The 22,018-nt window shown below is 39.6% G+C and overlaps 2 protein-coding genes across 2 annotated transcripts; one reads left to right on the forward strand and one right to left on the reverse strand.

Moving 5' to 3' along the window:
• Positions 1 to 101: 101 nt before the first annotated feature.
• LOC110952372 (dihydrolipoyllysine-residue succinyltransferase component of 2-oxoglutarate dehydrogenase complex, mitochondrial-like) lies at positions 102 to 11,732 on the forward strand. Its single transcript, XM_022195885.2, has 15 exons — positions 102 to 272; positions 4,787 to 4,820; positions 5,027 to 5,069; positions 5,664 to 5,728; positions 5,812 to 5,886; positions 5,969 to 6,024; positions 6,101 to 6,209; positions 8,221 to 8,370; positions 8,850 to 8,911; positions 9,011 to 9,108; positions 9,221 to 9,351; positions 9,475 to 9,548; positions 9,629 to 9,712; positions 9,805 to 9,972; positions 10,610 to 11,732. The coding sequence occupies exons 1-15, from the start codon at positions 210 to 212 to the stop codon at positions 10,742 to 10,744; spliced, it is 1,347 nt and encodes a 448-aa protein (XP_022051577.1). The 5' UTR covers positions 102 to 209; the 3' UTR covers positions 10,745 to 11,732.
• A 3,615-nt stretch (positions 11,733 to 15,347) lies between these two features.
• Positions 15,348 to 21,631, reverse strand: LOC127530401 (leucine-rich repeat-containing protein 74A-like). Its single transcript, XM_051937060.1, has 13 exons — positions 21,492 to 21,631; positions 21,253 to 21,457; positions 20,595 to 20,702; positions 20,340 to 20,433; positions 20,167 to 20,216; positions 19,969 to 20,050; positions 18,855 to 18,931; positions 18,565 to 18,759; positions 18,394 to 18,489; positions 18,184 to 18,312; positions 17,032 to 17,136; positions 16,673 to 16,885; positions 15,348 to 15,374 (listed from the first exon to the last, which is right to left on the reverse strand). The coding sequence occupies exons 1-13, from the start codon at positions 21,629 to 21,631 to the stop codon at positions 15,348 to 15,350; spliced, it is 1,521 nt and encodes a 506-aa protein (XP_051793020.1).
• Positions 21,632 to 22,018: the final 387 nt, after the last annotated feature.

A 22,018-nucleotide genomic window follows, 5' to 3' on the forward strand; every position in this document is an offset into this window, starting at 1 on the left:
ATTTTTGCTGTAGTTGGAACTTCTAAAGGTTTTTATTTCATGGTGGGGTAAAGTATGATTAATTTACAGCCTCACTCCCCGCTGTTTGGTACAGCGGACCCCCCTGTCGTCGAGCCGCAGTGGTTCCTCCCGGTCGGGCAGCTCCCACTGCTGGTCGCTGCGGGCTTCCGTAGCTTCGCTTCAGCCGCAGACAGCCGACAGCCAGCGCGATGTTATCCCGTTCCCCGTGTGTTTACCGGACACTTGGACGTTCCCTGTCAGCGGCAAACCAGGTAGGAGCAAAGAAACGGCAACATTAGACTGTGTTAGAGCCTCTGGGAGACATTAGAACTCAGCTAGCTGTTAGCCGCCGGAGCTGGGCCGCTGCTACAAGACGGACAATGGTGCCGAAGTATGCTTCTGATTCGTAGCTTTTTAGTTGACAGTTCAGGAGAAAGTTAAGGGAAACTTCACTCACATTTTTTATATTTTTTCCAGGCTGTAATGACGCAAAACCGTGTTAAATGTATTAGGTTAAACTTTAATGCTGTCTGAAACCCACTTTCACATTGCTAAGCCTTGTGTTTGTGTAGATGCAAATAAAAACACTGCGGTTTGTTTGTTGTTTGTATATAGGTGATGTTAGACCAGCCAATACCCAAAACCACCACATATTCACTGGTTAAGTCAGGACTAGATATTCTTACAGAGGTTGAAGAGTGTTAAAACACAGTCTCTAATCTATGAAACCTTGTGTTCGCTTTACATCGTGCAAAAAACAAAACAAAACAATGTTTTGCTGCTTGTTTTCACTGGTAGATCACATTAAACATCCTCCAGATCCAAAATCATGATATAAACTCATCACATGTGGAGCAGGTTGTCCCACATAAGCTTAAAAATCTTAAAATCATTGTCTCTTACTTGTGAAACCTTTCATTCTGTTCATGAAAAGGCAAAAAAGAGATATTCCACTGTTGTTTTTTTCTTGTAAATTGTGTCAAACAAGGTCCAGATCTAAAATCACTGTCACTGGTCAAATGTGGACTAGACTGTCCTACAGAGGCTTTAAAACAAAATCCATGATTTGTAAGTCATTTTATTTTGTTTGATAAATGGCTATAGTGCAAGATTAGACTGCATTCTTTCCACATATAGACTATATTAGACCGGCTCCACATCCAAAATCCCGATATATAAACTGGTCACATCTAAATTTGATGGTCCTACGGAACTTAAAGAGGCTTTAAAACACATTTTCTACTCTGAGTGAAGTGTGTTTTTCAGCCCTGAGGATTTAATATCTTTAACGTATGACATTATTAAAGCTCAAAAATGCTGTGAGGATTAAAAGCACAACATTTTGAACCGCCTTCACACTTAAAGTGCCAGAAAGTTGCAAAAAAGTTGATAGTATGATGGTGAAGCTTTGTACGGCTTCATTAAACACACTGAAGTTAATTGTTCATTCACAGTCAGCTGATCCTGAGGAGGTCAGATGAGGACTTCATTCACATGTTGCCTTTAATGACCCTTTTATTTTAGCGGTTTGGTGTAAGTGGTTCATATGTAATGGAAGCAGCAGCATTTTGACGAACAGAACAACGCTTTTACAAATCTGAGAATTAATTATTTAGCTTGGAAAGGACAATCTAGTCCAGATTTAATGTGACTGTGTACAGTGGGTTAAGTTTAGACCTGGTGTGATGTGGACCAGATGCACAAAAAGCTGCAAAATGTCCCTTTATTGTATAAGTAGAATTAGAAGTGGGTTTCAGACAGTGTAAAGGTGTTGGAGGAACGTCTAAAAAAATCATTAAGATGTGATTTAAATAACAAAATCAGCTCCTCAACGCTGTAAGTTAATTTTCCCTTAACTTTTCCCCTTAACTCCTAAAGCAGAAGCTGTGAATGTGAAGCTAACTTCAGACACCTTCAGCTCATTGACAGTCTGTTGAATATGCAGTTCAATCTCAGGACTGTTAATAGAACTCACACCTGGGTGAACTTTAGACTTAACAGCTTCTCAAGTTAACATGCTAACAAACTGTGTCCCCTGCTAGCTTGTTTTCCTCTCTAAAGCGACCGTCCTGACAGGAGAACGTTAGTAAATTATGGTGCGGTAGTTGTGAGGCTGAGCTGATAGAAATAGCCCTCACCATGCCAGACGTGTATGTGCAGGAATAACATAGCTTTGCCCTGATAAGACCAGCAACCTTTTCAATGCTTTAAGCAGCAAACCAACCTGAAACATGATCTACATCAGAGGGGTCAAAGTCACTTTAGTTCAGAGGCCACAGGCAGAACAATTTGATCTCATGTGGGCCGGACCGGTAAAATAAAAGCATGATAACCTATTAATAACGCCAAGTATTTCCCAAAAAAATACATTCTGAAAATGTTCACATTTAATGAAGTATCTTTACAAAACATTATGAAAAAAATGGAAATTTCTTAAGAAAAATAAGTTCAGTTTCAAAAACATTATGCCTCCGTTTGTCATTTAGACATTACAATTTACAGATCACAGGGTGTCTACAAAGATACAAACATTTCGTCACAGGTATCTGGAACTGAATGATGAAATAGTTTACTTTATGATCTAAACAGCAAAAACGACAAAATTACGAAAATGACACAAAGTGACAAAAAATTAGACAAACAACAAAAAAAGAAACAAAGAATCGGGGGGGGAAATGGACACACGACACAAGCAAGCCAAAAAAAATAAAAATACAAATGAGATCAAGAATGACAAAAGCAAAAAACAAAATGACAAAAGAGTGGACGAACAACACGAGCAAGACAAACGACACAGTACGACAAAAAAGATGGACAAAACAAAGAATAAAGCGAAAGACAAAATGACAAAAATAAGGCGGAAAACACAAAGCAAGACACAAAATGATAAAAACATGAGACAAAGTCAAACCAAAAAAACAACAAAATATGACAAAAATGAGACAAAAAAGAACCATGAGCCATATAGTATTTTACTTCATGATTAAAGCAGCTTGTCAAGATCTGAAATTATTTTACATTTCCATTCATTTCCACATCTGAGTAGTAAAAATGGCCGCCAAAAACTAAAGTGGGAACAATTAAAGAAGGTTCAGCTATCCTCCTGCCTTTTAAATGTATAAAATTCCTACATAAAACATGCATTAGAGTTGTCTCAGTGGATCAACAATAAAGTTCCATCAAACCAAATTCTGTCGTTCTGAAGCCGCTGACTCACATTATATTCAGTGTCTCTGAATATTTTCACAGTGAGGATTCATTTTCACCTCTAGTTTTTACATTTTTCAGGGCACACAGGTAATACCCTCAGTTTCAGACCTTTTGTTTGGCGCCTCCTTGTCTGCTCATGTTGGACGTGTTGTGGAGGCTTCAGTTCTTCTCTGAGCACTCCTCCCTCCTCTGCTTCCACGTCAGTCGCTTTAGCTTCTGGTCTCCACCACAGCTAGACGGGCCTCTCTTGTGGAAGCCCCTCCCTTAGAATAAAACACATATGAGTCATAACGTAAAACTTTAGAGCAGCCTGTTCTGTCAGCGCTGGAAAATCTACCGGTTTAACTGAATGTTAAGTGTCCATACGTTTATGAGACATCGTTTCCAACGGGGAGAAGCTGATGAAGGAAAATAACGTTTTTAAAGGTGCTGATGTTGTTGATCTCCCTACATCATGACAGAACAAGGTGAAAGGTTGTAGTTGTGTGCACGGTTAGGATGTATTTTAGAGATTAGTCGTGTACATGAACAGTTTCCTCTTTGATTCATGCGAGGTTTCCCTTCAGGAAATGACTGATTACTACCTAAAGTAGCAAACCACACAGCTGCTGTTGTGAGCGGATTATTTTGTCTTTGTGTGACTTTAAATATATAATATTTACTTTTGAAAACGGCACATCTGCATTATCTCTTAAAGGGTGTCAAACATGCGGCCCGCGGGCCAAAACCGGCCCTCCAGAGGGTCCAGTCCGGCCCATGAGACCACTTTGTAAAGATTACAGAGAAGACATGAACTGTGACTTTGTAAAACTATAAATTTAAAATAATTTCTAGACCATGACAATTTGTTCTGAACATGATGTAAAATACTAGATTTCTTTTTGTTCTTTTGTCTTTTTGGGCCTTGTTTTTGTAACGTTTCGTTCTGTTTTTTGTCTTTTTTTGTCGTTTTTTCTCATATCGTTTTGTTTCGTTTTTGTCTCACTTGTGTTTTTTTCTTGTTTTTTGTCATTTTGTGTTTTGCTTTATTCATTGTTTTTCATTTCATTTTTGTCATTTTGTGACTTTTTGTCTCACTTGTCGTTTGTCCATTTTTTTGTCACTTTGAAAATGACAAAGATTAGAAAAACAAAACACAAAAAGGAGGGAAAAAAATGACAAAAGTTACAAAGCGACAAAAAATGGACACAGATGAGAAAAAAATGACACAAAACAACAAAAACATGAAACCAACGATAAAAGTCAGACAAAGAAACGAGACAAAATATTATAAAATAAGTGAGACACAAAATGACAAAAGAACAGTTTTAATATTTTACTTTATGATCAAAACAACTTTTTATAGTCTGGAAATTATTTAAAATATACAGTTAATGGCTTTTCTGTAATTTTTACACTTTACAAAGTCGTCCGCATGTTTGACCCCCGTTTTAAAATAAACATTATTCTGTTTCTTCTTTTATTTCTGTCTGCATAATTCAGTAAGGAATCTGTTTAACACTCATGCTCTGTGTGTGTTTAACACTTTACATAAAGCGAACAGCAAAGTAAGATGTTTATTTTTTTATATTTTCAGGCCGGTAGCGTGTTGGTCCGACAGTCTGCGTCAGGTATGTGTTCTTCTAATCGATTTATTTGGTTTATTTGACCCCGGCTGTTCTTACTTCACTGAATAAAGAACAGAGTGGGCTGAAAGGCTGAGACGTCTGAGGAGCAAACGAGTGTTCAACGGCAGCATTCAGACGACTCCGCTCAGGTTTTTAATGTTCGGGAGGAGCAGGAGTTGAAGCTGATTTTCTCCTTTCTGTCTTTTAAGGTCACTCAGTGTGCAGCCGGCTGCTTTACAGGAAGTCTCAGCCGTAAGTTTCTGATCTGTCTTTAAAGTTCATCTGGAGAATTCTCCAGTGCAGCACAACTGTCCTCTTTTCCTCATGTTTTCTGAACTGAGCTTTATGTAGGAGCCATGAATGAATTGCTGTTTTATTATAGGGTTAATAGGCGTATTAATTTGTTTGGTTATGATGCTATTTTATGATAGTGGGTCATGTGGGGATAATTCAGCAGATATGTTCACCTTACTTGACTTTGTTCATTGTTTGAAGGGAGAGAGGGTGTGAGCTGGGCCGCTGTTTTTCTTTGATCCCTTTAATTACGACTTTGTGCACGTTATCATTAATTTTCTTTTTGCTTTAATAAAAGGTTGTATTTATTCTTTGAAAATCTCAGCGAATTCTTTTGTTTAGTGGCAAACAGGCCCAACCTCAGTCCCTCAGCGACTCTTGCTTGTTCAAGCCGCACATTAAATATTAGGAAACGTGTGCAAATTAATCAGAATTCTGTGTGCTGTTAAAATAATTTAGTTCTGAAATGATCGGTCGATTAATCGATTTTATGTGAATTAAACACAACAAAGAGAACAGACTTGTAAAGTTGTTGTTTGTGTTGAAATCTAGATGTGAGTTTCCGTCTTCGGCGAACGTCTACCACATCAGATACTTCAGGACGTCTGCCGCTCACAGTGTGTACCGCAACAACCCTCAGTATTGTGTTAAAAAAAAGGGTTTAACTTACAGTAATGTTGTTGTTGTTGTTTGTGTACAGGGGATGAAGTGGTTACAGTCAAAACTCCAGCATTTGCAGAATCAGTTACAGAAGGAGATGTGAGGTGGGAGAAAGGTTCGTATTCAGATCACAGGTGTAATGATGTCCACAGTGATTTAACTGCTCAGTAACAGCAGGGTGTCGGATGTTTTTCCAGCTGTGGGCGATTCGGTGTCAGAAGATGAAGTGGTTTGTGAAATTGAGACTGACAAGGTATAAACAGTTGATCTAATCGACCTCAAAGATGCTACAGAAGCGCTGATTTAACAAAGTGATTCTGTGTTTCCAGACGTCGGTTCAGGTCCCAGCTCCAGCTGCTGGAGTCATCGAGGAGCTGCTGGTTCCTGATGGAGGGAAAGTAGAAGGAGGAACGCCTCTCTTCAAGCTCCGGAAAGGAGGTTTGTTTACGTTTATTGTCATCATCCTGTTTGTTTCAAGCCGGGGTGTCAAATATACATTTTAATCATTTTTTTCAATGTGGTCCGCGGGGCGACTTTGTAATTTGACATTTGTAAAACTATAAATTTTAAATAATTTCTAGAATTTGTAGTGTTTTTTTCTTTTTTGTTGTTTTTTGTCTTCTTTGGCTGACTTCTGTTACTTGTCTCATGTTTTTGTCATTTTGTGTCTCATTTTCATAATATTTTGTTTGTTTTTGTCTGGCTTTTGTTATTTGTCTCATTCTTTGTCATTTTGTCTCCTTTTTGTCCTGCTCGTGTTTTTCGTCTTTTGTCATTTTCTGCTTTATTCATTGTTTTGTGTATTGTTTACATTGTCTTGTTTTCTTTGTCCACTTTTTTGTTGTTTTGTTTCTCGCTTTTGTCATTTTTGATCTCATTTGTGTTTAGTTTTTTTGTCTCGTTTTTGTCGTTTGTCTCATTTTTTGTCATTTTGTGTCTCACTTTTATTTTGCATCTTATTTTTGTAATGTTTCGTTGTTTTTGGGGTTTTTTTTGTCTGACTTTTGTCGTTGTGATCAATTGTAAGGTAAAATACTACATTATTCAGGTCTGGATATCTGTGACTAAATGTTGTGTTCCTTTGCAGACACACTGTGATCTGTGAGTTGTAATGTGGAAATGATAAACTGAGGAATAATGTTGAAATTGAATTAATTTTTCTTAAGAAATTTCAGGTTGTTCATAATGTTTTGGGAAAAAAGTAAACATTTTAAGAATGTACTTTTTTCGCACTGTTTTAGTTTAAAAACAGTGCGAAGTTTAATTTTAGTTTAAAATTTGAAGTTATTTATCAGTTATTATGCTGTAATTTCATTGGTTCGGTCCACTTGAGATTAAGTTGGGCTGAATGTGGAACCTGAACTATACTGACAGTCAATGAGGTAGAAATGTACACAGAATTCTACTTGTAGGGGGGTTGTAATTATTCATTGTGGATTTACTGATGATCTCGTGCCCTGGTAGTTGAGATAATGATGAGTTGTCATTTTGTCATGATTCATTGCACATGGGTTGGTCACTTTGCAAAAGTGAACCAAATACACACCAAGCAATACTCAGTGAGTATCTGCACAATGTGAGAATGGGTTCTGAAGGCCTATACAAAGGCCCAAAAAGGCCACCACTGTTAGTCCAGTGAACAGCATCATGCCACGTCTATCACATGAACAACGTCTCCGGGCACTGGTATGGTGGAGGCCGCTTTGAGCTACAGTGATGTAGCCAGGCGTATGGGCTGTTCCCAACCCACAATCAGAAGCCTGGTCCAAAGCATGCGCCGACGGATTGCTGCCTGCATCAAAGCAAATGGAGGCCGTACTGACTTTGTGTTTGGCAGGTGCTGTTTTCTTTTGTGAAATTCTTTATTTTGAAATCATTCTTGAAACTTTAGATTTTTGTTTCTGTATGCCAATATGCTAAACAAATGATTCATATGAAGAAAATCCAGTTTCAGGCTTCAAAATAAAAATTATGTTGAAAAATATGGTCTCAAAGTTTTTAATGACTGTCAGTGTACAATGAGTTTGACAGCCCTGATCTAAAGTGTTGCGATACAGGACAAGCTGATCAGAAGTATCACTGTTACCTGAATGAATTTAGTCATTTGCTTTAAATTAGGAACATTTGATATGTTGTTATAGATACAATTCTGTACTCAAACATGTGTAATTAGTATTATCAAATATAACAACTTCATTTCTAGGTGTGTATCAGTATACTGCGCTCTGTGGTTCAGTGTGGAGCTAAGCTTTGTTTTTGTTCACCGTGTTTTAAATTTTATATTACTGTTATATTGTGCTACATACTCTGTAAGAATTTTTCAATTAGATGAAAACACATTTATTTATAATTAGTGAAATTATGACCACTCTGAAACTTAACTGTGCATTTGATGAATCTGTAGCTCCAAACTAACTCCGTTTTTCTGTCTTTACCTCTTTTTTCTCAGCTGCTGCCGCTGCCAAACCTGCTCCGTCTCCAGCTGCAGATCCTCCACCTGCAGCAGCTGCCACCCCTCCTCCTCCTCCTCCTCCTTCTCCTCCTCCAGCTCCGACTGCCACACCTCCAGTGCCACCACAGCCGGTCCAAGCCAAACCTGGTGGGTTACTTCACTGTGTTTATTCATTCACTTATTCAGTGTACAGTTAGTGTCCACTTTATTAGCTACACCTTGCTAGTAAAAGGTTGGACCTCCTTTTGCCTTCAGAATTGCCTAATTTCCTGGTGGCACACATTCAACAAGGTGTTAGATCCCCGGTTCGTGTCCCGGTCTTCCTGGGATCTTTCTGCATGGAGTTTGCATGTTCTCCCTGTGCATGTGTGGGTTTTCTCCAGGTTCTCTGGCTTCCTCCCACAGACCGAAAACACGCTGAGGTTAACTGGTGATTCTAAATTCTCTGTAGGTGTGAATGTGAGTCTGATTGTTTGTCTCTATATGTAGCTCTGTGTCTCCTGCCTTCACCATAAGTCAGGGGTGATAGACTCCAGCCCCCTGTGACCCTAATGAGGATAAAGCAGTGTGTAGATAATGGATGGATACATTTTTCACATCCTGTCGTGCCCTCTCTCCTCATGTAGTTTCTGCTGTCAAACCCACGGCTGCAGCTCCTCCAGCAGCAGGATCCAGAGGAGAAAACAGGGTATCACATCTGCTCATCTGTACTAGAAGTAATTCAGCTTCACTCAGCAACCAGCGAAAAAATGTAAAAATATTCACAGGCGGTTTGCTCTCCTTTCAGGTGAAGATGAACCGCATGAGGCTGAGGATCGCTCAGAGACTGAAGGAGGCTCAGAACACCTGCGCCATGCTGACCACCTTCAACGAGGTGGACATGAGGTGAGAAGATTAGTCCAGCTGTCTTCATCAAGGAGCCTGACTGCAAAAGAGCAGAATATTCACTTCATAAGGCGTCACAATTTTATCTCTAATGTCCTCAATTATGTCTCAGCAACATTCAGGAGATGAGGAAACTCCATAAGGATGCTTTCCTAAAAAAGCACAACATCAAACTGGGTTTCATGTCTGCGTTTGTGAAGGCTGCTGCACACGCTCTGGCCGACCAACCTGCTGTCAATGCCGGTAAGAAAACATCTTCACAAGTGTTTATTCTGACATTAAGCTGCCTTTTGTCAGTGAGCCCCAAATATACCAGATAAACCTGTTGTTCCCTCAAGCTTTACTGACAGAATGTTTTTACTGCAGTTATTGACGACACAACCAAAGAGATCATCTACAGAGATTACGTAGATGTTAGTGTTGCCGTGGCAACTCCAAAGGTACGACTTCTGCCTCGAATTTTTGCTACTAAATTGTGGGTAAAACGTATGATTAAGCAGTGTGTTCTTGTCATAAACAGGGGCTTGTTGTACCGGTGGTCCGTGATGTTCAGACCATGAACTTTGCTGACATTGAGAAAGCCATTAATGTGCTGGGGGAAAAGGTAAAAAGAATCTTCATGCAACAGGAGAAATACATCAACAGTCTGGATTTTAAAGCACACTGTTCAAGGTTTTATTGTGTTTCGTTGCTCAGGCTCGTAACAATGCATTGGCTGTTGAGGATATGGATGGAGGTACGTTCACCATCAGTAACGGCGGTGTGTTTGGCTCCATGTTCGGCACACCCATCATTAACCCCCCGCAGTCCGCCATCCTGGGCATGCACGGCATCTTCGACAGGCCTGTGGCCATCAATGGAAAGGTGAGAGTGTTCAGAGATAGTGATTCTAAAGAAATAATGACAGCTTATCTAATATCTACTGGTGATGGAGGTTTCATCTGTAGAAGTACGAAAAGTGTTTGATTGCTTTAATGTATTAGATGCCTTGAAAGCAGATAATGAAAATGCAGAGTTTAGCTCCAAGCACGCTCTCTGCAAAGTCTCATAAACAGCCTATTTTATAGTGTGTTCCTGGATAATGGAGTCCCTTCATTCTCCATCGTTCTTTCCATTTAAAAGGACCAGTGTTTGTCATTCCTAAGTAACTTTGTGGACTTAAAACGCTGACAGTCTTGTATCTCTCCAATGCCACCATCTAAACAATGCACTGTTGACAGAGGGGTGTTTGCAGAGGGTGTTTAAATTGTGGGGGTGTTCCAGAGTTCCATCGATTCCCGCCGCCCCCTACATATTTAGATCACCTGATTCTGTGTCCGTACATTGTTTGTGGGTACAGTTATATCATTGTGATTTCTGATCATCAATAACTAATAAAGAAATGCTGCATTTCTGACAATGCCATATGGGGGAATGAGCAGCCTTGGAGGAGTACTGCGCTCTCGTCATGCTTTTCTTGTTTCCAGATGTCACACACTCTGACTATTTTCTGATATAACAGGTCGAGATCCGACCCATGATGTACGTGGCGCTGACATACGACCACCGACTCATCGACGGCAGAGAAGCGACCACCTTCCTACGCAAGATCAAAGCGGCGGTGGAAGATCCTCGAGTGCTGCTCCTGGACATGTGATGTTTCCAGCACCACGTTACTCTTTATTTAAAGATATTCAGCTGCATAAAATGAACTCCAAGTCACAGAAGACGCACAAATTACACAAAATTGCCTATACAGCCACTGTTGTTATTTGTAACTGCTCAGTCCAACTACGGGAGGTAACTGGAGCTGTGTTTCAACACTAGAGAACCTTAAATGCATGCTATTACCTACAGAGAGGAATCTGAAGTATGAGCAACAACCTGGGCTGAGTCAAGATAATTGCTTTGCTGCTTTGGAATTTAGTCGACAGTTCACATTACAGCATGTCATATAGATTATCCTGCAGCATAACGTACATACGGGTGTGTTATTATGTCCCTGTGCTGCTCAGATGTGCGGACACATGAAGCAGGAGATGAACAATCGCTGTATTCTTGTCACAGTTGTGTAATGGTAAAACAAAAAAACGGCTTTTCCAGAAAGCTGTCGGTTGCGTAACTTTCTCCGCTGCTCGTTAGCCACTCTTTCCACAGCGGGGCCAAACGGAGCTAATTCAGATTAGTTCAAGATGTTTGATGGTAGCACGGGTTTCAAAGATTTCCTCGGTTTGCTGCTGCTGCTAGAAACAGTCTGGAAACACGAGTCAGTAACCAGGAAACTAGGTTTTTGCATGGAACATGTGTCTACCGGTGCCATGCCTTTAAATCAGTGTCCGCTGTTGTGCTTGGATGTGACTCAGTTCAGTTATATTCCTGCTTTGCACTTATCGTTTTTGTTTTTGTCAAGGCTACAGATTCTGAGCAGTCATCAGATTTCAGCTTTTTGCATTATTCATTAGCAGAAACTGCACAAAACAATCATGCACTGTTGGTTTTTAGTTTGCTTTGAAGGCGATATGTCGAGAGTAATGTTCAAAACGCACAATTTGCCAGCAGGTTTTTACGTTGAGCTTCGATTTTGGAACAGATTTGCATTCTTATACATGAAATATTAAACATCTTAAGAGTTTTACATAGTGAAATTTGTCCGATGGTTGTCCTTTTCCTAGATTTATTAGTAGATTTGTGCAGATTTGCTGTATTGCCTTGTTATCAGTAATTTAGGTTCTGTTTCCTACAAAAATGCTGAAATATTTATGAGCCACCTCCAAAAAATTAAAGTCTACCCGCTTTGATTCATCTTAAACCAAACCTCACCAAAAGGAGACGTTCAAATTTGTCATTCCTGCTAATCAAACAATCATCTGACCGACTCTCCAGCACGTTAATCGATAATGAGCGTATTAGTCGCGTCTTTGTTTACGTAATTCCAAGAGGACGCTGCGGCAGACAAACTGCCCATTTCACCTCGACATTCATCCCCTGAGAGCGGCTCTTTGTCTTTTGGAGAAGGACTCGGAAATGCGACGACGGCAAAATAAAAGCCGCGACGTCTTCATCGCCGATCTTGGCCGAAACATTTCATCTCGTGCCAAGCCTGTTTTGCTCCCCGAATTCTCTGCCCGCGGACGACTTTGTCGTGTGCCAACCGTGGATCTTCAAAGCCTCATTAGCCCGGCCTCCACGCTCGGCCCTCGAGAAGCTCCAGATAATGGGATCGTCTCTGACAAAGTCTTGAGGGTTGCTTGGCCCTTTCTCCCACTTCACAAACGCAGGCTCGAGTGCGTGCAGCTGTGTGCGATACCTCTTCAGCATTTCTGTTTACTTTAATAATCGTAGAGGGGGGACAATGGCTCATAACGTACGTCTTTGTTTCTCTGCCAGCACCTACACAAATGTCTGAACAACACTGTTTGGAGGAAAAACACAGAATTCATTATGCGAGCACAAAACGCCCAAACATTAGATTACCATGAGAATACTGGAGGTTCTAATGGGCCTGGATACGGCAAACAATGACACGAGGGCTCCTTTAATTTAATTATTTACTTTTATTACCGCTCAAGATTCCATTAGCGCTTTCGAGATCATGCTAATTGGCAGCGTACGCCAGTGGGTGCATAGATATCTGAAGGGTTTGCTGGCAGGTTTTTTGTTTGCGAAATTTGGCCAAATCTGTGAATTTCCAATTGGACAGCTCAATAAGATGTGAGGTTTTAAGTCTTTGTGTCCCTCCACATGAAAGATGGCCTATTAGGAATTGGCAGCAAGCTGTTTGTTTTCATTAGGCCACATCAGAGAGATAATTTACCTAAATTATTCTGTTATTTTTTCCTGTCTGTTAAATAAGCTACTTACATCAGTGCCAGTATATAAAGAATTGGATTGAGATCCACTTGAAAAAGTCTGTTTTGAGTTTAAAGGACTTGTGATGGCTAAATTTGTCCATTTGTGTTTTTTTATTCCTGAATGTTTGGCTGAGAACAACATAAATCTGATTTTTTTTTTAGGTAGAAAGTATAGCTTTCTGCGAGTTTTCCTTTCTTACCCATCAGGGAAGACCGGATTGGATTGGTCCTGAACTGAACGTGGTGACAAGAAGAAGACGGAGGAGTTTTCCAAGAGATGGTTCGGATCCCACACGTGATCTCTGGGATAAAACAGCATCAAATTACAGAGGAACAAGGCAAAGTGTGGTTGCACTAAATGCTGATTTGATTTCAGTTTTTCCCACTTTACTGCAGTTTGTTTACCGATAAATGAAAGCTACTATTTTTGAAAGCAACCTCACTTCACTTTTACTGCCTAAAACCTCAGCGTAGTATCGTAGAATCTTTTTGTCCTCACACGTTCTATCAAATGTCTTGTGTTCATGTACAAACTGGTCCTAGCTGCCGTCTTGTCATCCCGCTGTGTTGTGCGGTTTCAGTTGTTTTCAGTTGTTTTGTTGCTGGTTAAACCTCTAAAAACTGATGTCTGTGCATCAAAGTTATACATTACGAAGGTTTTTTTTTCAAAATTTAAGTTCCAAAAGACTTAAATTTGCCCAAAATGATTCAATATTTGTCACAAAATTGCAACAATAAATAATTATTGGTCCTTGAAAATGGTAAAAAAAAAAAAAAAAAAAAGTACAAAGACTCCAATCCAGGCTGGTATAGTGTCTCCATAAAGTTCCTGTAATTGTGTATATATATATATATATATATATATATATGGATGGATCCGTGTTTCTACTAAAATACAGACCTTGGTCGACGTTTCACCAAAGATGGCTTGAATCTTGTGTGAAACTTTTTGAAATTTGTCCAAATTGACTAAAAATGTGTCCTGAATAAGATGACAGTCTAAAATGAGTGTCATCAAAGACTTGAAACTTGTCCTGAAATACTCCAAAGTTGTACAAACTGAGATAAAGATGGTCCAAAATGACTTGAAACCTTTCCCAAAAGACTTTAAATTTGTGCTAAATAAGATAAATATGTTTGGTACCTTTCTTCTCGACTGCAGCCGCAAACAGAATAAACTACAATCACAACTACACAGTATTTTTTATGTCCGTTTGTATAATCAGATGTTGACAGAAAAGTATCAAATAACCTCATTAGTTTCAGTTAAATTAAGACGATCAGTGAGTCGAGTACGAATCGCATCATAATTTTGCGACTGTGTAGTAAAGCAGATGCTGCATGTGGGCTTGATTTTTAGCTTTATGTTTTCTGGTTATTGCATGTTTAAAAAGCTGTTTTAACTCTAATTCCATTTTTGTCTGGTATCAAATCTTTGAACTGTTGCATTTGTTGCAGTTTTGCCTTCATGGTGCAACTTTACTCATCAAGTCAACACAGTCCTGTGTTTGTTGTCCGTCTCTCCCTGCTTGTATTTTGGTGCATTCTGAGTATTTATTTTAAAAGGAATCCACCATGTATTATTATCAAGTAGACGATTTGTAATGCCCATAGCTGTCTGCAGGTAAGTTTGTAAAATATAATAAACATTGCTGTAATTTAACTACTAATCATATCGTGCAGTTCATCAGCTGAGTTTGGGGTTTTTCCACTGGCTAAATGTATCTTTTTGAGGGAAAAAATGTCATATGGGTCAAAAAATATGAGCTTTTGTGTCTGATTGAGGCTTTCAGGGTAAGAAGATGTTGCTTCATTTCACTCTGACCAGTTTTACCAACGTGGCACATATTTACAAACGCCATAAAAGTTTTCCATGTTCCTTTAATGAATGATAAAACCATTTTCTGAATGCAGGTTACAGGGCTTTTTGTCAGAGAGTTGATGGAAGACGGTTATGTCAACATTACAAAGACTGTCATGTAGAGGATTGTCAAACTCTAAAAGCAGCATGTGGACGATCTCCAGACTTGAAGAAGACCATCTACCTGGAGGATTCAGGAAGAGAAGATGAAGGTGAAAGAAGCAGCAACTGTCAGGTAGAATCTTATTAGAGACTGTAGCTCATTTCCTGCACCTCAAACCGTAGCAGCAAATAAAATGTCTTTACTGTTAACTAGAGCTTTACATTTATTTTACAGCTAAGCTATCACTGCATATTGAGCCAGATGTTTTCCACAGCAGCAACACGTGCATCTGATTAGTCCCATTATTAGGTCTGTGTTTGCATATGCGATAGTCATATGAAGCTGGAGGACATAAATTCATAAAACTGAGCTGGTTTTGTTGCTTTAAATGGGGTGTTTGTCTTCCCTCAGTGTCACGTGAAGCTGTTTACACGTGATTCATTGTCTACTCTGTGGTTACCGCTGGACCCACCTGACAGAAATCAACTGTGCTGCTGGATATCACACCTTGAGACAATTCAGCAGCACACCTTTTATAACCGTACTCCGCGGGGCCTGCATAAGTAAAGCTGCACATGTATATTCATAAGCGTGCCGTTTCCTTTGCAGGCCATTTCATTCAAATCCACCCAGTGTGGGGAAACAACTAGCTTGCATCTGGCCCTATTCTTCCTCTCCCCTCGGTCCTTTGATATGGACGCCAGCTCTCTTTTTCTTCTACCTCTTGTTCTGTTGTCATACCAGAAGATTGTTTTGGACGGAGAGAATGAGGCGGAGGACCCCGTGGCCCAGACAGCTGACAGCGCCGAGGTCTGTGCAGCTGGTTGGTGTCAGAGGTTCAAGTGCTCACACTGGATTGGACAGATGAGAGCTGGGCTAAGACCGACAGAGGGAGGAAGGGAGGGCGGCTGACGTCAGAGGAAGCTGCTGTTAGGATACACCTGTCAGCGGAGCACAATACCTCCAGGTTGGTGCATTTCCATTATTAGATTTTAGAAACGTGAAATTGTGCTTTTGTGAGAGCTGCTGTTTTTTTAAAGCCACACTACTGACATCTTAAGGACAAAATCAAGTATAAACCTCTGCTTGAATATGTCTCTTCTGTTTTTATGCAGGGGCTGCACATTGGTTAGTGGTTAGCGCTGTCGCCTCACAGATACAAGATCCCCGACCTGGGATCTTTCTGCATGGAGTTTGCATGTTCTCCCTGTGCAGCGTAGGTTCTCTGGCTTCCTCCCACAGTCCAAAAACATGCTGAGGTTAATTGGTAACTCTAAATTGTCCGTAGGTGAGAATGTGAGTGTGATTGTTTGTCTCCATATGTAGCCCTGTGACAGACTGGTGACCTGCCTTCATGTCAGCTGGGACAGACTCCAGCCCCCCGTGACCCCAATGAAGATAAGATCAACGGTATTCATCCCAGAGGAAATTGTTTTGCCAAAGAACAATACAATAAACAAAGGTTAGTGGCATATATACAATTACATAGTGGTTATAAGTAAAATACAAATAAAGAACAAGAATAGAAAGTGTCTAAAAGAAGTGTCTAGAAAAAAATAAAATAACACAAGTACAAAATGTAAACTGTAGACTAATAATAAACAGATGAACAGAAAATGAACTTAAAGTAACAGTAATCAGATGTATTGCACTTGAATATTACAGATCATGAGTCTATTAGGAAAAAGATTAAGCGGTGCATAGATAATGGACGGATGTTTCCAGCTCATTTGGACACAACCATGAATGATGAAGTTGCTTTGCGTTGACAAAATCTTCACAGCAGGTGATGGCTTCAACTAAATTACATCCAAATGAAAACGCTTGTAAATGATGTGCTCTGTCCTGACAAACAAGAAAACCCTGATTATTCTGTTGATCCAACTGCCAGACTGACCTGTAGGCTATGGTTCCTGTGATGATCTTGTCAAACTGCCGGACCAGATATGCTCGCTGACGCTGATCCAGAGGTAGGTTTGCTTCCTGCACATGTGACAACTTCATTTACTCCATCGCTCATTCATGCAACAGTAAAACTGCAGCATTCTTAGGTCATTTTCTCTCACACGTTTGCTGTATTTGGTGTATTAATACATTGTGCAACCAGTGTAAGAAGTTGTTATCCTGACCATTACGGCTCTCCTGAAGACAGAGGTGGGAACCTTCATTGTTCCGTCTTTGTCCAAAGTTTTGAAGAAATCCGTGATGCTCAAATTTTGCTCTTCAAGGAATTTCTGGGAAAGAATCCAGATTATGTTTCACATTTAGAAAAACATTGCTGAAGCTTCACTGGCACTAAATGAAAATATTATATTTGCTTTTTATTTGATTGAATTGTTCATATTTAGTTTATTTTAATGTGATCACAAATTGTATTGTGCTTGCTTTAAATCCAGCAGTCCAGCATTTTTATCTTTCAAATTTCAGAGTTTGCTCTTTAATTGTTGTTTTTGCTTCATATGAACTCGTCTGACTTTCACCATCATCTTCATTTGCATCTTGTATTGTTTATAGATGTGGTTTATGACCTGTGCTTTCATTTGACCTGTTTTATATGAAATCAGCTCTGTGAGTATTTGCACTTCCATTTGGCTCCACACCATTGATCATTACGTTGTTATATTCTGACAAATGTCATATGTTGTACAGTAGGGGTTTACACGTGGCTCTGATTTTAATTTAAAATTTTCTGCACATTCCTGACCTTCAAATGCCGCTTGTGGTTAAGCTTGAAAAGTGCTTTCTAAAAATATATATATATATATATATAAATATATATATATATATATACACCACCGTTCAGACGTTTGGGGTCACTTAGAAATGTCCTTATTTTTTAAAGAAAAGCAGTTTTTTTTCAATGAAGATAACATTAAATGAATCCAAAGTCCAGTCTAGACATTGTTAATGTGCTAAATGAGTATTCTAGCTGGAAACGGCTGATTCTTAGTGGAATATCTCCATAGGGGTACAGAGGAACATTTCCAGCAACCATCACTCCTGTGTTCTAATACTACATTGAGTTAGCTAATGCTGTTGAAAGGCTCATTGAGGATTAGAAACCCCTTGTGCAGTTATGTTAGTGTATTTATAAAAGTGTCATGGAAAACATGAAATAGTCTGGGTGACCCCAAACTTTTAACTGGTAGTGTATATATATTATTATAAGAATGCACATGTATCTCTATCTGTAGTTATTTAGAAAACTGGACACAACTTTTTAGTGTGAACTTTTCTCAGTATTCTCATCACCAGTTTTCTCTCTTTTCTCGAGGACTGACCTTGAAGATGGGGAGGGCAGATAAGTTCCTGGTGACGAAGTCCATGACGCCGTACTGGACATTCAGAGCAGGACGCCCCTGACGGGCTTTTTGCAGCAGCTCAATGAAGGCCTCGTGCACAAACACCCCCTGCACTCACACACGCACATGTACATTTACCTTCATGGCACAGAGGCAGAAATACAAGCAAAACTATGACATTGCACTTACAGAAATATCAACGTCCTTCAGTGCTGATTCCGTGTTGTTGACAACAGTTTTGAGCAGCGTCGTCGCTCCGAGGTTTGTCACGGGGTTATTGGACAGCTGAAAAAAAAAACAGAACACGAGCAGATCTACTGTCTGAGGTTCAGCTTTTCAATCACCTTTTAGTTCACTTACCTTGAGAACTACGAGGGTGATGTTGGAGGCGAGGCCCTGGCAGAGCGGCGTCACAGCCTCGTCGTCTATCAGGTTATCGCTCAGGTCCAGCAACACAAGTGTGCTGTTGACTTTCAGCGCTTGGCCCAGTGACTTCGCCTGGCTGTGGCCAAATTTGTTGTGCGTCAGGTAGAGCCGCTTCAGAGTCAGGTTGAGCTGAGAAAAGGGAAACGAGAGACAAACAGCTGTGATAGGAGGCGGTGTTGAATATGCGCTGGATGCTTGTGCCTGAGTGTGTTACGCTGTTTTACCTCCAGACCGGCACACAGATCCACCACACTGTGCAGACTCCAGCTCAGATTCAACTCTTCGATACCTGCATTGGTTTCTTTGAGGAAGAAGAAACAACTTTAAACAGTCACACGTTTTATTTCTTCTAAGAAATACAGTGGTCCCTCGTCTATCACGGGGTTAAGGTTCCAGAACCACCCACAACAGACGAAAAAACGTGAAGTAGTGAACATATTTATTTTATTATTTATATGTATTTAAAGCTTTATAAACCCACACTGTTATTAACCTTCCTCACGCTCTTATAAATATCTCCTAGGTATGCTCTTAAACACTTTCTACACTCCTCAAACCTGCGTAATTTTAACAACATTTAAAATCCTATCTGGGTTCTCACCAGTGAAAATCCTACGACTTAACCCTCCTGTTGTCTTCATTCATGGGCACCAAAAAATATTGTTTCATTGTCTGAAAAAATTCACCAAATTTCTGAAAGTTTGCAAAAACATTCAGGAATAAAATTCCAATAATTCCTTTAAAGTTTCCCTTAAAAGTTTTATTTAGAAAAATCTCCCAAATGTTGTAAGAAAATTCTTGTAAATATTTTCAGAAAATGAGTAAAAATCTTCCAGAAAATTCTAAAAATATCTAAAGTGATTACAGATATATCAGTAAAACTTCTAATAATTTCTTTAAGAACATTCACAAAAAAAATCAACCAAAATTCGCTGGATTTTGGTTGATTTTTTTGTGAATGTTCTTAAACATTTTTAACATTTTTTTTTCCCCCACCAAAAAATGTTCAAAAATTTCCCAAAAATGTTGAAAATGTGGGCATCAGAAGTTTCACTGTGAAAATATTTTTTTCCCCCACATTTTCAAACTTTAAAACGGGTCAATTTTGACCCGCAGGACGACACGAGGGTTAATAAAGTCTGCACAACCTTTACCTTTCTCTTACTATTTTGAAAAATACAATAGCTGTAGCATCATTAAAGTTTATATTTAACAAAGAAACCAAGGAGAATTTGATTTGGACTCTGTGTGTTGTGGTTGTTTGCATCGGCTTCATGTTTAGAGTTTACATCTGTGTGTTCATTCCAACAATGTGGCGTCAGAAATGAACTGCTGTACCTAACATATGGCCCAGGTGTTTTCCTCCTTGTTCACAGAATTTGTTGTGACTGAGGTCCAGCTCTTTGACCACGTAGTCACCCTATTAGATAAGGAAGAAGAAAATGTGGAAGTTTCTGACACATGTCTTGATTCATTATGTGAACACAGGAAGTGCGCAGGAGCTCAAATACTCCATATTCAGCACTTTGGACTCACCCTTAAAGCATCCGCTAAACATTTAGCAGCAGAAGCATCAAAGCCGTTATCTCGGAGAACAAGGGGAGATTTATTTATTACTATTTTTTAAAGCCCACTTGTCCTCTTATTTTCCACTTTATTGCCTTGATACACAGAATGGCACATTAAAAAATGAGAGGTTAAATGAGCACCTGAGAGTTTGATGTATTTGAGATCATAATTGTTTGACTGAAACTTGGAGATGATTTTAGCTCCTTTGTAGCCCAGCTGGTTGTTGGAAAGATTCTGAAGTGAAGTCATTTTTGAGACAGAAAAACAAGCATTAGTGTAATCGAAATACAATTAATTATCTTGACAAGTCACAATTCCTTTTGCAGCTCAAAGCGGATGAGCACGACTTTGGTGAGGAACTGAAGTATTCAGTGTGACAGTTTAGGAACGGTTACTAGACTCTGAATGGTGGCGTTCTGGTCAAGCATCTCCACCAGATGGCGTATTCCTTCTGCCCCAAGTGAGTTGTCCTCCAGCTCCAGGTGGGTGATAACGGTGTCATTCTGAAGAAAGAAAGAAACTCATGAAACAAATGGCAGAAGATGCTGAACATTTGAGAAGTCATCTTTGTCTCTACATTTCTCTCTCTAGGTTTACCGTTAATGAACTGACCTGATCCACACCAACGTAAGTAACCCTTCCAATTCATGTCATGGATTTTTCTTTTTTTTTAAAAAAAGCAACTACGGACTGCTATTATCGCTAAAATGGCTTATTTTTCTCTGAATTGGATTTAAAATTTGGGCTGAGGATCTACAAAAACTTAGGGATAATTTTTAACTTAAAAGTGAATGTTTTACAATAATCAACTAGAAAAGTATGGAGAGAGTGAAGTACTCCACCAAGACTGGTCATTCCCCCATATGGCATTGTCAGAAATGCAGCATTTATTTATTAGTTATTGATGATCAGAAATCACAGCAACATAGAATGTGTCCATTTATTAAAGACACAAACAAAATGACCTTGTGTTGAGCACAGGCATGTGTATGTTATGTGCTTTAAATTGCATTATTTGTGTGATTAAAGTGAATATGAAAGTGAATGGCATACTTCCAGAGCTCTGGCCAAAGCTTTAACCCCCTGGGGTCCCATTCCATAATGGTTCAAGTTTAGATCGGTTTTATCCAAATTACGGATGAAGGAGGAAACAGGGACGGTTCTTGCCTGCCGACAGGCCTGCAGGTACAGCTCTGTACGGGACAAGCTCTGGGTGCGAGTGGTCGGACCTAGACGGAAAATGGGAGGGTGTTGAAGACTTTATTTCCACTGTCATGGATCTGTCTGGTCACTGAACTATACCATCTGTTTCCAGGTCAGTGTCCCATTCATCACTGCTGCCCCCATCCTGGTCCTGGGTGGACTTCTTCTGGTCTTCAGTAGACTGGACAGACTGACCAGGAGGCTCCTTCTTCTCCTCCAGCTCATCCATTACACCACAAGACCAGACAAGTGAGATTAGCTGGTTGTTAGCCTGACAGCTACATTAGAAGCATAAACACATTAGTTACACCATTAGCACAGTTTATACACAGTATAATATTTAAATCTTACTTCACCCAAATTACCAAAAGGTACAGAAAGTAAATTATCCCCTTCAAATAACTTTTCCTGGTTCCTTAAATGAATGACAATGGTAATACAACTGTCTGAATGCGGGTTGCAGGGCATTTAGTCTGAGAGTTGATGGATATTATTGTTAGATCTCTCCAGCTCTCCTTTGTTGAAATGAGAATATGTGCATTTATTAAGCTTATTAAATATGAAATATCTGGCTTTGAAATTTCCCCCAAAGAAATGAAGGTGAGAGGAATATTTT

This window comes from Acanthochromis polyacanthus, chromosome 16 (assembly GCF_021347895.1).
Source record: "Acanthochromis polyacanthus isolate Apoly-LR-REF ecotype Palm Island chromosome 16, KAUST_Apoly_ChrSc, whole genome shotgun sequence".
NCBI lineage: Eukaryota > Metazoa > Chordata > Actinopteri > Pomacentridae > Acanthochromis > Acanthochromis polyacanthus.

Coding starts and splice junctions, on each gene's coding strand:
- LOC110952372 (XM_022195885.2), top strand. CDS start 210: ATGTTATCCCGTTCCCCGTGTGTTTACCGGACACTTGGACGTTCCCTG. Junction 6,025..6,100: donor GTGAAATTGAGACTGACAAG/GTATAAACAGTT, acceptor CTGTGTTTCCAG/ACGTCGGTTCAGGTCCCAGC. Junction 8,371..8,849: donor GCCGGTCCAAGCCAAACCTG/GTGGGTTACTTC, acceptor CTCCTCATGTAG/TTTCTGCTGTCAAACCCACG.
- LOC127530401 (XM_051937060.1), bottom strand. CDS start 21,631: ATGGATGAGCTGGAGGAGAAGAAGGAGCCTCCTGGTCAGTCTGTCCAG. Junction 18,490..18,564: donor TCACCCTCGTAGTTCTCAAG/GTAAGTGAACTA, acceptor TTTTTTTTTCAG/CTGTCCAATAACCCCGTGAC. Junction 18,313..18,393: donor TGAAGGACGTTGATATTTCT/GTAAGTGCAATG, acceptor GTGTGAGTGCAG/GGGGTGTTTGTGCACGAGGC.